The sequence below is a fragment of the Theropithecus gelada genome, chromosome 8, assembly GCF_003255815.1.
Source record: "Theropithecus gelada isolate Dixy chromosome 8, Tgel_1.0, whole genome shotgun sequence".
Taxonomy (NCBI): domain Eukaryota; kingdom Metazoa; phylum Chordata; class Mammalia; order Primates; family Cercopithecidae; genus Theropithecus; species Theropithecus gelada.
In genome coordinates this window covers 11,873,435-11,887,495 of record NC_037676.1, presented here as the reverse complement: position 1 = coordinate 11,887,495, position 14,061 = coordinate 11,873,435, and the positions used below count along the sequence as shown (strand labels likewise).

General features: G+C 36.8%; 1 protein-coding gene across 3 annotated transcripts in view; it reads left to right on the top strand.

The window, feature by feature from the left end:
• DLC1 (DLC1 Rho GTPase activating protein) overlaps positions 1 to 14,061 on the top strand; it is a 523,910-nt gene that overhangs the window by 209,813 nt on the left and 300,036 nt on the right. For all 3 annotated transcript variants that reach the window (XM_025393619.1, XM_025393613.1, XM_025393612.1), the window contains exon 4: positions 5,147 to 5,287. Coding sequence is in view for 2 of the 3 variants with exons in the window: in XM_025393613.1 (XP_025249398.1) it covers positions 5,147 to 5,287 (141 nt within the window). In the remaining variant the exon portion in view is untranslated. The remainder of the gene's footprint in view (positions 1 to 5,146; positions 5,288 to 14,061) is intronic.

The following is a 14,061-nucleotide window of genomic DNA, read 5'->3' as shown; positions in this document are numbered from 1 at the left end:
AATAGTTTTGTAGTCAATGCTTAATTAAGGGAATGCTGACAGTCTCTTGGGATATTTCATTGATACATAGGGAAGTTCAGACACATACAGGCCAGAACCACTCTACCACCTTCGATTGGGCCTCCCCTGCTGTTCTGCAGTATCTTTTGGTCTCCCTGGATCTTCTCCCATATTTCAAGGTAGCCATTCAACAATCTTACTTGCACTTATCTCTTAGCATTCTTACCTCTTAACACCCTTGCCTTCCTCTTCTCATAGAAAAATGAGACCATTGAAAGATGTCCCAGCATCACACCTGCAAACAGCTATAGGTGCCTCTTTGCCTCTTTCTCTCCTCCAACACCAATAAAAGATGTGTTGCTCCTGTCATCTAATACTGATCTGTCTCCACCCTCATCCCCATTCCTTCCCACCTGCTTTGCTCTACCAATTATTCAGACTCTCACTTAGGTTCAAATTCCATTGCTCTGTTCTGACTAGTCTTCACCCTTTTTCTCTATAGCAAGTATAGTTGGGACTACAGGCATGCATCACCATGGCTGGCTGTGGGGTTTTTTTGTTTGTTTGTTGTTGTTGTTGTTGTTGTTTGTAGAGATGGGGTTTCTCTATGTTGCCCAGCTGTATGTTCTAGGGCTCCTGGCCTCAAGCAATCTTTCCACCTCGGCCTCCCAATGTGTTGGGATTACAGAAATGAGCCATCACACTCAACCTCTTTCTTGATTTAATTGTTGGCTATTGCTCCATCATTTCTCCCCACCCCTTCTTTCATCTGACAAATCCAGCAGTGCCAAAGCAGTCTCTCACCACAGCATTCTGTATTTTCTCCACCACCTACCTATTCAATAAATCCTTCCTTAGTTTGACTCTGCTGTTAGTGGGTAGGAGAAGAGATGTGGATGGGGAAGAGTTAATTGTTCTTTTTTTCTCTTGACCCTCTTTCAGATATTGCCCTAGTTCATCCCTTCATTTTTAAGCCAAACTTTAATCTCGTCTTCATCTTATATTTCTTTCCTGATTTATAATTTATTTTTATTTTTTAGAGACAAGGTCTTGTTTTTGTTTGTTTGTTTGTTTTTTGAGATGAAGTCTCGCTCTGTCGCTGGAGTGCAGTGGCGCGATCTCGGCTCACTGCAACCTCCGCCTCCCGGGTTCAAATGATTCTCCTGCCTCAGCCTCCCAAGTAGCTGTGATTACAAGCATGCACCACCATGCCCAGGTAATTTCTGAATTTTTAGTAGAGACGGGGTTTCACCATGTTGGCCAGAATAGTCTCTATCTCCTGACCTCATGATCTGCCCACCTCGGCCTCCAGAAGTGCTGGGATTACAGACATGAGCCACTACGCCCAGCCAAGGTCTTGTTCTTTTAATTTGCATGCTTAATATTTGTTGCTCAGGCTGGAGTGCACTGGCACAATAAATAAATCACTGCAGCCTCAAACTCCTGGGCTCAAGCAATCCTCCTGCCTCAGCCTCCTGGGTTGCTGGGAATATAGGCATATATCACCATGACTGGCTAATATATTTTTTTTAATTATTGAAGAGATGGGGTTTCTCTATGTTGCCCAGGCTAGTCTAGAGCTCCTGGCCTCAAGCAGTTTTCCCACCTTCGCCCCCCAATGTGTTAAGATTACAGGCATGAGCCATCACACACAGCCTCTTTCTTAATCATTGGCTATTGCTCCATCATTTCTCCCCACTGCTTGTTTTATCTGACAAATCCAGTAGTGCCTGTTCAGTCTCTCCCCACAGCATCAGATGCGATTGAATTGCTTCTCTTCCTTCACTTTCACTCCTCTCCTGGCTTCTGGCCGCTCTGCTGTTTTTCCTTGTATTCTTCAACGGTTGCTTTCCAGACCCTTCAATGGCTCCTCTTCATACATCTGCCTCTGAAATCTTATATCAAGATTCTAGACTCAATTCTCCCTTTGTCTGGCTTTGAATATTCTCCCTGGGAATCACCACAGCTTCCATTCCCTTCTCCATATTGAGGGTCACCAGTGAGACCTTTTCTTATGATCTCCAGATCAGAACAACCAATGGACCACAAGATGCACCCTTCCCTGAGTGGGTTGAGTGGTATAAGCACTTCTAGTACACACATCACTGGAGTCCCTGCCATGATATAAACCCCACAGAGAGCTCTATATTTCCATTGCCTGGCATAATTGGAGGCATAGGCTAACACTGATGGATGGAGTCTTGCAGGAAGATGTCTTGTAGGATTAATTACACAAAGCAAGGTGGGGGAGTGGGTCACAGGGAAATTATGAGTTGGCAGTTGTAATGATATACCCAGGGTTTATTCAGTGCTTGATTTGCTTATGGTAGCAGTGGAAAATTAAAGGAGAGAGTGGATGTGAAAGATCTTGGGAGAGCTTTTGGGTAATTTCCCAAATTGAACAGAGGACAGAAGAGAAAATAATAAAGATTTGTACTAAACTACACATTGAGGGTCCTATTAAAATTACTTATTTAGTTGTGTTTGAGGCCCCTGCAGAATATCATGGTGGTTACTTTAAAAAGTTGAATTCTGGGGTCACACAGACCTGAGCTCTAATGCCAGCTCTGCCTTGGGATATGACTTTGGTCAAGTTATCTACCTTAAGCCTTGGCTTCACCCACCGTCTCTCGTGTGATGATGGTGCCTTCCACATAGAGTTGATGAACATTGAAGCAGATAATGGTTGTACAGTCTTGTCTGCCAAAGGTAAAAATGCAAAAAATGGTAGAGTTTTAAAAAGTCATTATTTCACCTTGGAAGCATTATACGGTTCGAAAGATGCAAGATCACTCTATTATTTATCTAATCAAATCACAAACAGGAAATTAATGCAAAATATTTCTAATATACCTGAAGGTCAAATAGAAATGACTTATAAATTACCTGCTACTTATGACTGTGCATTCAATGTTTATAAATTATCTGCTATTTAAGACTACTTGATGTTGATCCAATTTGAAAGTGTAATGAATCATATTCTTAAGGTAAAATGTTGTTTGTCTTTTCTATGCAAAAAAAAAAAAAGACATGGCCCTGATCCAAAATCACTCCAGGCATCAGATATTTGGTCAGAGTTATGTCTTTTACACGCATGCACACACACACACACACACATGCACACACACGCACATACATTTAAAGAGAGTGTAACATTATTTTTTGCTGCATATGTCTTTTGCACCCTTCCAACTGAAGAAAATTTAGTTTCAATGCATTTGATCACATAATTTTACAGCAGAAATTATAAAATTACTTCTATTCTGAGAATTAAGAAAGGAAAGGTGGCCAGACGCAGTGGCTCACGCCTGTAATCCCAGCACTTTGGGAGGCCGAGACGGGCGGATCACAAGGTCAGGAGATCGAGACCATCCTGGCTAACATAGTGCAGCCTCGTCTCTACTGAAAATACAAAAATATTAGCCGGGTGTGGTGGCGGGCGCCTGTAGTCCCAGCTACTCCGGAGGCTGAGGCAGGAGAACGGCGTGAACCCGGGAGGCGGAGCTTGCAGTGAGCCGAGATCGCGCCACTGCACTCCAGCCTGGGCGACAGAGCGAGACTCTGTCTCAAAAAAAAAAAAAAAAAAGGAAAGGTATTAATATTTGTCAGTCTAGTTGTTTCTTCATAAAACTGTATTTAATGATCATGTTCTATCTGCCAGGCACTATACTAACACCTGTGGACACATCAGTAAACAAGACAGGTGAAGTCCCTGCTCTACATAGATTGTAAAGAGGAAGACAGACAAGAATTATAAAGAGAGATGGATGCATAGATGGATAGGTAGATAGGTAAATTCATAGAAGATAGATAGATAGATAGATAGAATATGTAGTAGATTAACAAGCAAAGAGGATTGTAAAATAGAGAATGATATGCTATAGAGGTTGAAAAGAAGAAAGTTCTTTGGTTTAAAATGTCAACGGATGGTGCTTTGAGGTAGTAATATTCAAGCTGAGATCAGAGTGACAAGAAAGGGCCAGCAAAGGGAAACACTGGGCCAAGGGACAAGAAAGAGCATAGGGCCTAGTCCCTGCTGTAGACATCAGCTTACTGTATTAAAAGAAATGACCAAGAGCAGGTAGGACCAAGATGCAAGAGAATGGCAAAGCTAAGACCAGAGAGTTGGGGTGCAGGACATGATATTTGACTATGTGAACCATGGCAAAGTTGAGACGTATAAAGAGGATACATAGATATATTTAACTCACAGTTTTCTCAGATTGAAAGCCTAGAGTGATAGGTGCCTTTGCTCCATCCCCTCTGCAATTTCTCCCTCCCACCTTTCCTCTGTGCAATCAAACCACCTATAACTCAAAGAAAGCATATGATATATTAAATGCATAGCCTTTGCAGAGGTTACCAGGTAATTATATGCACTCAACAGACATGTCTTGACCTCACACTATGTAGTAGTTGCTAAGAAAACATAATAATATTAATAATAACAATATTTATGGGAGTAGCTAGCATTTTATGAAAATTATTAGGAGCCAATTACAAGCACTTTGCTTTATGCTCATGAAACTCCATGAGTTTCTACTATCATTATACCCATTTTCAAACAAGGGAATTGAATGACACATGACAAAACATAATTCCTGCCCTCAGTTTATTAGATAGACATTTGAGCTAAACTATTCCAGTCCACCGTAATACTTGTCACCATAGAGGTTGAATAGGAACATAGAAGAGATTGAGGTAAGGAGAAATGAGAACTCTCTTTGTATTTGAAATCCAGTATCCCTGTGAGGAACTCTGGGCAGCACTGTATAGCCAGAGGAGTGTCAGTGAGTGATTCAAGGTCATACAGTAAGGAAGGTGTGGCTGTGGGCTTCTGCCTTCTAACTTCTCTGCAGTGCCCTACCTAGCCACACTCCTGGCCCTTCCAATGCACACTAAGCTGTTAAATTACCAAACAATATGTTGCCTCTTTCTCAAGTATTTGCAGACCCTCTGATGAGCACAATGGTTCTTACAAAATAATGCATCATTATGTGTGACACATCAGTGTCAGTTGTCAGCAACTCTTTAGTGTATTCGTGTGTATTGAGAGAAGGAAGAAGTGACAAAGTGCTGGAGGTAGGAAGAAGGGCATTTGGGAACATTCGCACATCCTTCATACCAGTGCATTTGTTTTTAACAGGATCTGGAATCAGGATCTGAAAGTGGAGCAGACACCATTTCAGTAAATCAGACACAAGTAAATTTGCCTTCTAACACTGAGTCCACGGACCTCCCATCTTCCACCCCAGTGGCCAATTCTGGAACCAAACCCAAGACTATGGTGAGTTCTAAATGATAACAAACAGTCTTTACATGTAAATGTTGATGATCATCAGGTAAGAGTTGATATTCATTCAATATAGAAGAAATACTGTTGGAATCTTAGCCATAGCGACTTAACAATATTTAATTTATTTGATTAAGTACAACCCTAGAAACATGTTGTTTGTTTTATAAATGATAACACAAGTACTTCACTGAAACAAGTCATGTATCAAGAATTATTCAAAACGTGCTAATTAAATTTCATTGTTAGATACTCAAAGCTTTAAAGAACCAAGAATGCAAAATCTGGAGATGGCTTTCCCTACGCTATTGTCCTGACCACATTGCTTACCAGTTAGAAAATTGTTTCTCTAAGATGTGATGAATGATAGACGACAGATGATGATGGATGGATGGATGGACAGATAGATTGATTGATTGGTAAAGAGAAAGAGATGATAGAGATAGATGTAGATGGATGGATAGATAATAATTATATAAAGATATTTAGATTGATATAGACACAGATAGATTGATTGATAGATAATAGGTTTATATACAGAGATATATAAAATCACCCACATCAAAAACTTTCTGTGGGAATTAAATGAAAGAGCACATATAAGAAGTGCTTCGTGAAATGATTGGCACAGAATAAGTACTGAATAAATGTAAGTTACTGTCATTATTATTATGATACTTAGTAGACTTTACAATGTTATTAAGACAAATTATTCCACATGGAATAATATACTGTGAAAGGAGGAAACTGCTCTGGTTTGAAATGCTTCATGTGTAAATTGTGAATAAAAGACATTTTCCCTTAAGGAAAGAGTTGAAATGCAACAGGAAAATAGTATTTGACTCTAGAAGGTAACATTTATGGAGGAAGTAATTACCACTTCAAATATCTAAAATCCCAGTAGTTCCAAAATAACCTTTCCTAGTTTAGTGAAAATCATAGCGTCGTATTATTTTTTACGCCCATGGTAGCTTAACACAAAAAAATAAGTTTGGATTGCTTGTTCACTGCCTTTAAAATAAAAGTCAAGTCTAAAATAGGACTCGGAAGATAATGCTCTGATTTTAAAACATGATAGATTTGCTGCAATTGCAAGAAATCATTAATATCATTTAAATGACAGATATGCATGGTTTAAATATTTACATAGAAATTAAATTCCTTATGTTATTTATATCTAAAACATTTTTATGGAATAAATATTTATTGAACATCTACTACATGCCATGCACTAGGCTACGTGAAAAAGACTTGGAGAAGAATAAAACATATTCCCTGTCTTTAAACAGCTTACATTCCAGCAAAAGGAGGTAAGTATGTAAACAGTGAAATGCTATACAGGCTATAATAATACTGTATATATTGGGAATAGGAGGAACTGGCAAGATAATTCATTTTTTAAAGCACCTGCTACTATCCTGCAGGGCAGTTCTTTTCTCCCTGATATAATTACCAATGGCATCCACTTTCTCTCTTGGAACATACAAATTTCAGTGAGTGAGTGTCTCATAATTCATAACAATGTGTTGGCGAATGTGTGCAGTTGCTTAGTCTTTCTTCACTTACCCCTGTATTTATAAATGTGGTCAATACAGTTACACAGAAGTACATATATATACACACATATATATACACATATATACACATATATATGTATATATATATTTTTTTTTGAGATGGAGTCTTGCTCTGTTGCCCAGGCTGGAGTACTGTGGTGTGATCTCGGCTCACTGCAAGCTCCGCCCCCCAGGTTCACGCCATTCTCCTGCCTCAGCCTCCCAAGTAGCTGGGACTACAGGCACCCACCACCACGCCCATCTAATTTTTGTATTTTTAGTAGAGACCGGCTTTCACTGTGTTAGCAAGGATGGTCTTGATCTCCTAACCTCGTGATCTGCCTGCCTCAGCCTCCCAAAGTGCTGGGATTACAGGCGTGAGCCCCCGCGCCTGGCCTATTTTTCTTATTTTTTAAGTTCCAGGATACATGTGCAGAACGTGCAGGTTTGTTACATACGTATGTATACGTGTGCCATGGTGGTTTGCTGCACCTATCGACCCAGCATCTAGGTTTAAGGTGGGAATGTAAATTAGTTCAGCCATTGTGAAAGTCAATGTGACAATTCCTCAAGGATCTAGAATCAGAAGTATTTGACCCAGCAATCCCATTACTGAGTATATATCCAAAGAAATATAAATCATTCTTCTGTAAAGACACATGTACATGTATGTTTATTAAAGCACTGTTTACAGTAGCAAAGACATGGAACCAACCCAAATGCCCACCAATGATAGACTGGATAAAGAAAATGTCGTACATATACACCATGGAATACTATGCAGTCATAAAAAGGAATGAGACCATGTCCTTTGCAGACATGGATGAAGCTACACTTTTGTTTTGAGGGGAATAATTTTTTCAATTTGTGTGGGGGTGTTTTCTTTTTTTCTTGTTATTGGTATTGCTATTCTTCTGGGTACACCCTTTTCACTACAGTTCAAAAGTAATTATTGGGCCATGGATCAATTTTCTGGTTGGAATATCAGAATGAAGAATTTTGTCTATGGGAGATTAAACAGATACTTTCTCCCACAATTTGGAGCTTAAGGAATAAATGATATGTAATAACAGTCTAGATACTTTATGAAGAGAGAGAAAACTGTGATAGCCTACAGAGCTGTTCTTTTTACCATGAACAAAAGTTTTAATTTTAATATTAAGTAGAAATATGAAATTCGAAGAACACCTACTTAATACATCAAACTATAATGAACTAACCCTCTGCTCCGTAATGACAATTTGACAGCATGCCCACCTTCATTCCATAATTAAGGTTACCTCTGATTTGCTGCTACGAAATCTGTTTATAGTGGTGACCACAGTAACAACCACAGAAATTTGGCTTTCCTTTTGTGTGTAAGGTCTCTGGGTTTCTAAATGCCTGTTTTTCAATCAGATTATTTTTCTTTTAAACTTATTCTTAGAATAGGACCAATGAGTCATCGTCAGATTTTTCATTAATTCTATGTATAAATCATGCTGAAAATTAAGCATTACTAGAGATTTCTGAGATATATTTCATAAAAAAAATGAAAAAGTTAAAATGTTAAGTTATCCACTGTCCAAACACACATTAGTAAAAAGAAGAGGCCTATTGTGTCATGTCACCAAGCTCATCAATTTCTCTCCTAAATTCTGTTTGGTTCTTTTGACACAGTCTCACAATACCTTTCATACTAGACTCTCCCATAAACAACCCGCAGCCCCTGCATCATTTTACGTAAAGTGCTTTGATTCATGGACAGCAGGACACTGACGTCACTCTTTCTTCATGGCTTGAGTTGTTCCTGGTATTAATTAATATGGGATTGTTTCATGAAAGGTTTTAAAACTGGACATTAAAATCGCTGAGGTTTTGTGATAGTTGTTTTTCCTAAAGATACTTTACTTATAAGCACAGATATTCATTCAATCAGTATTAATCAAATATTTATGAAAAAAAGAGCCAAGCCCCAGATAACAAGAAAAAAAATTGCTGTTTGTAAAATAAGTAACTGAAGGAACAAGGAGAGTCTAGCATTCTACTGTGTAGAATAACCAAGATCATCATCAAGAGTACACAGGATATGGTACCCAGATCCTCAAGGCTCCTGAACACTATACTACACCCAGATTCACAGGCTTAGCACCTGGATTCAGGACTAATATAAATTGGCTTGAGCTGTTATTATCTCAGAAACAAAATGTCACTAATATTTGAATACTCAGTGTGAACAAGAAAAGGTTTAGTGAACAATAAAAAACAATGCCTGGCTCATCAAAGCATAGTGTGGGTTACATGCTTCTAACATCATTTTCTAAATCGTACATCCACCACAGATTTTACATATATATGTTTACATATGTATATGTGTATGAATGAATGTGTATATATGTATACACATAAAATGGATTATATATGCATATATTTGTGTACTTGTGTGTGTGTATATATATTCGCATCAGATGTTATTTTTCAAAAATAACATATTTTCTGAAGTGTTATTTTGATGTTATTTTCAAAAAGCCTGTGTTGAATAATTCTTAACTGTGCAGAATTTTTAAAGCGAACCAAATTAGTAATTATTAAGTTCTTATGTAGTCATATAATCTGTCAGAATAAATGATATTAATTATGTATAAAACTGTTGCTCAGGATAAACACAGAAACCACAAATGCAGATTTGTTTATTGTTACCAATGTATAGTGTAGTTTTGTTTGTATCTGGGATAGAAGTTTCAGCTCTGGAATGATCTGAGAAATAGTTTCAAAACAGAAAAGCTTCTAAGGTAGAACAAAGGTTAATGGGTGCCTTTTACAAATAATAATCAACTTGTTAATTATTGCCACTGAAAAAGTAAGAATTCCATGTGGCGCTGCTGAAAAATAAAAATTACAATGCCAATAAAACGCTGTTTCAGTGGAGAGTTTATTAAAGATGTCTAAGACAGTCTGATTGGGAGTATGACATTACTCCATGATGAATTAGCCACAAGGGATTAGGAAAAAAAAAATCTTATTTTGGAATTTATTAATCAACTACATTCCTGAACCTGTAAAATTATATTTTAAATTATGCATGCATAATTTATATATGCATGCTTTTACATATTTTTATACATAATTTTTAAATGTATACATTTACACATTTCTGGGAACACTGTCAAGAACTCCATCAGATTTTAAAGACTGTGTAACTCCCCATAAAGAAATGCTACATTTGAGTTTTCATGGTTCAGTCAGTTATTCAGTGAAGCAACTCAGTGTTGAACATGTGAACATCTTCGCTATAAATAATAAATATGCTGCAGGTACATTGACAAGGATTACTTCGTTTGGGTTTATTTCCTAATGGATCATTGCACGGTATTACCTTTGCAATAAATTAGGCCATACTTTAGGTATATTTGAAAACTGATTCTTCTATGAAACTATAAAATGTCATTTGCATTTGTTCCAACTATACCACATATAAGCAAGAATAAAACTGATCCAAAAACAAAAGAAAAACCACCAAGGTTTTCCCTTAGTAATTTCAATGTAAACCAGGTTTTATATTTCTAAATCCAATCACATGTCCCATAGATATGATCATTAAACTAAAGTCACTGTGCTTGTGATATATGAGAGGTAATAAAATTGAAAAAATAATATTGAAATTCTACCTTTCACATCATTTTAAAGTATCATTTAAAATTAAATTTAAAGGTAAAATTTTAGTGATAGCTTTATTTTGTTTCACCATGTTATTATATACTATATGTTTGCTTAAATGGTTATCAGACGAATTTTTTAAGATTGGCAATTCTCCCTAATGCTGTTCAATATTTAAAACAAAACAGAAAGATAAAGTACTTCTTTTACAAGTAGAAACTGCAAATGTTTATTTTCACTGAAGTCTTGGGGAAAGAATTCAAGGTAATATGTAGAATTGGCTAGAATTTAAATAGTATTTTATAGTGTCACATGTGTTATTATTAGCTTTCATATCCTGAGGAAAGAAACAGTCAACATACTACAGGAAAAAATGATATACATGGAATTTGTAAGGGAAGTTTAGACAACTTCTTCAGAAACATCAAAAAATTTGAATTAATGCAGTTTTTAATTAAAACATTTAAACACAAATGTAATAGTCTTAGAAAAGAATGTCTTTTGATGTAATGCTTTTGAATGTGGCAATTTTATTTTGACATGACAAAGCCATGACGTTAAAGTATGTGGATTTTTAAAGAAAGATTTGTTTCTGTTGGTAAGATCCTCATTGTTTATGAGAAAGAAAAATAGGCAAAATTATAGCTTTTTAAAGAAGAATTGAGCCACCAGAGAGCTGGAAAGGAATGTTTCTAAAAAGGAAATTGTTCAATGATTATTATAATGTGATTTTTCTTAGAAATCTATGATTTAAAAGCATAGAGGATTTCATTCACCTAGTCTGAATTTTGAAATAATAAATAAATGTGCAATTCATTAACTCTGGACCAAACAGAAATATTTCCACAGCCATTTACTTTTATATTTTAAATAAATTCAAAATTCTCTCATTTCTTGTTGTTTTAAGATACTGACGTCTGTTTCCAATTCATTTACATGTTAACTCAAGACAGTCTTGTCTGTGACGGGTTAATCCATCTTCACAGTCACCTCCTCATATACATCTTTCCACTTTGAATCTTGGAATTTCATTCTGTCGAGAATAACTTTTATCTTTATATATATAATACTAAGCTCTGAACACATAATACTTAAATAAGTTTTGGGGCTGGCAAACTGGTTTTTCTCTCTTGTGTTTAGTTTGTAGTAATCTGGTTAATTAAGTGTCTGGAGCAGAATTCATAAAACCAAAAGAAATATGGGAAAAAATGAACATATATGAATGATAGGTTAGACTTGAATAGATTAACAGCATAAAAAATACTTAAAAATCATTCCTGCAACCTAAGATTTTAGTCATATGAATAGTACTTTGCATGTTATCATCATTACAATGAGAAAAATTTAGTTTTTCCATGGACCGATGTTGATTTCTTGAATTCAACTCATATTTTCGTCCAAGAGAAATAACAACTGCCAGTCACTTCTGGGCAATATAAAATGGCAAGCCAACAGCATGCCACAACATAGCAACCAAGAGTATAATTCATAGCACTGAGGAGTAGTAATAACTGGTAAGTCATTTTCACAGTCTTCACTTTATTCATTTCAAACCTAGTTGTCTCAAAGCTCTAATTACATATTAAATATTTTCCCATATTTTTCTACCTTCTTGCTAACAGATTGATAATTAATTCTGTCCCAGGCATTTGATGGCCTCTGTGCTCACGTCTTAAAGACACTTGAAGTCACTGAAATATTTAAGCAAGGATTTCATGTGAATATACAAAGGTTACACAGACAGCCTTCTTGACTCTAGTTTTGAGCTGAATCAACCGCATACCAAATTTCGAAGTGAAACAATAAAAATATAAGCCAACCACCTGAGTAGTCTGAAAATCACATATCGAAATATTTGGACTCATGTAACAGAAATCTGAAAGTAAAGGAATTGTTTACTCTGTATCCTCATGGAGTCCTGAGACGCCATCACTTGAAAACCTCCTTTATCCTGGATGTTTTGGGTATTTAATGAATACTTTATGTACTCGTTTCATTTATTTTTCAATCAATCGTCTATACTCCTTAGATTTTTGCTGTCATTGTTGCGTTTTAGCGATTCTCTAGTCTTTCTACTTTAACAAGCTAGTATAATCCAGATGACCTCCTGAATCAGTAGATTCCTTCAAAGGAAAATCCATTGATGTAATGAAATTGACTCTCGTCGTTTCATCTTTACTGTAGACTGCTTTATCCATGTTGTTGTTGTTGTTGTTTTGTTTATTCATTTTGAAGGCCCCATCTTTGTATCAGGACTGTAGTAATTTACCAGATAAGCATTTACCAAATTAGTTATAATATGAAATGCAGAGAATGATGCAGACAAGCACTAATAACCAAATAAATCAGGGCCACTCCCACCATGCACTCTAGGGCACCCCCAAAACTGCCTTCCTATACCTGTCCCAGCCAAGCTGCCTGAGCTTTATCTCTTTTATACACTGGCCTTCTTTATAAGATGTTTTTTGAGTCATCCATGACACAGATTTCATTTAAATCCTACACTAAATGAATTATAAGAGAGAGGAAAATGTTGAAGAATTATTTTTTTTATGTCCAGGCAGCCTCTGGGACAAGCCTGTTTCATTTCCAAGAGTATCCCCACAAAGTTGCCCCCAGTACTTCCCTGTTGCTAAGGCATTGCATTAATTCTTTTTTTTTTTTTTTTTTTGAGACGGAGTCTCGCCCTGTCGCCCAGGCTGGAGTGCAGTGGCGCGATCTCCACTCACTGCAAGCTCCGCCTCCCGGGTTCCAGCCATTCTCCTGCCTCAGCCTCCAGTATAGCTGGGACTACAGGCGCCCGCCACCGCGCCCGGCTAATTTTTGTATTTTTTTAGTAGAGACGGGGTTTCACCGTGTTAGCCAGGATGGTCTCGATCTCCTGACCTCGTGATCCGCCCGTCTCGGCCTCCCAAAGTGCTGGGATTACAGGCGTGAGCCACCGCGCCCGGCCACGTCATTGCATTCGTTTCTAAGGTTTCTTCATCAGTAAATTCTGAACCCTGGACTGGACAGACAATAAGAAACAAAAACAAAATGTAAAAGACAGCAGACTCCAGATTAGAGCAACTCAACCTAGCCCGGGTCTAGGGTTCTGCTGGCCCAAATCATTGAGGTCTTAATGTAGAACAAATTCAATACTTTGGAACACAGGGTTTTAGATAGATCACTGGACATTATTTTTTATGTTGTTTCTTTTGTGAAATTAAGTCAGAATATTAAATGATTTTTTAGAAGATGAACATTTACAATTGAAAATTAGTAGAATTTCCATTTAAAGATATTTCCCAAGCAAATATTAACCAAATATTTAATTTCATATTTAGCATTTTGTGGATATATCAGAGTTGTGAGATCATTCTCCCACTTAATGTATTTGTAGTTTTATTTTTGTATTTTGTGTTAAGTCCAATGCTACACACACACACACAATGGCAGGAGGTTCTACATACTTGGTGATCTGCATTTCTAATATTCCCTTATGTAGTTATATGGAACCAAAAAGGAATTGCATATTAGTTAAAGGACCTTTTTTATTACTAGTGAAGTCAAAAGTTTCTTATACTTATTAGATAA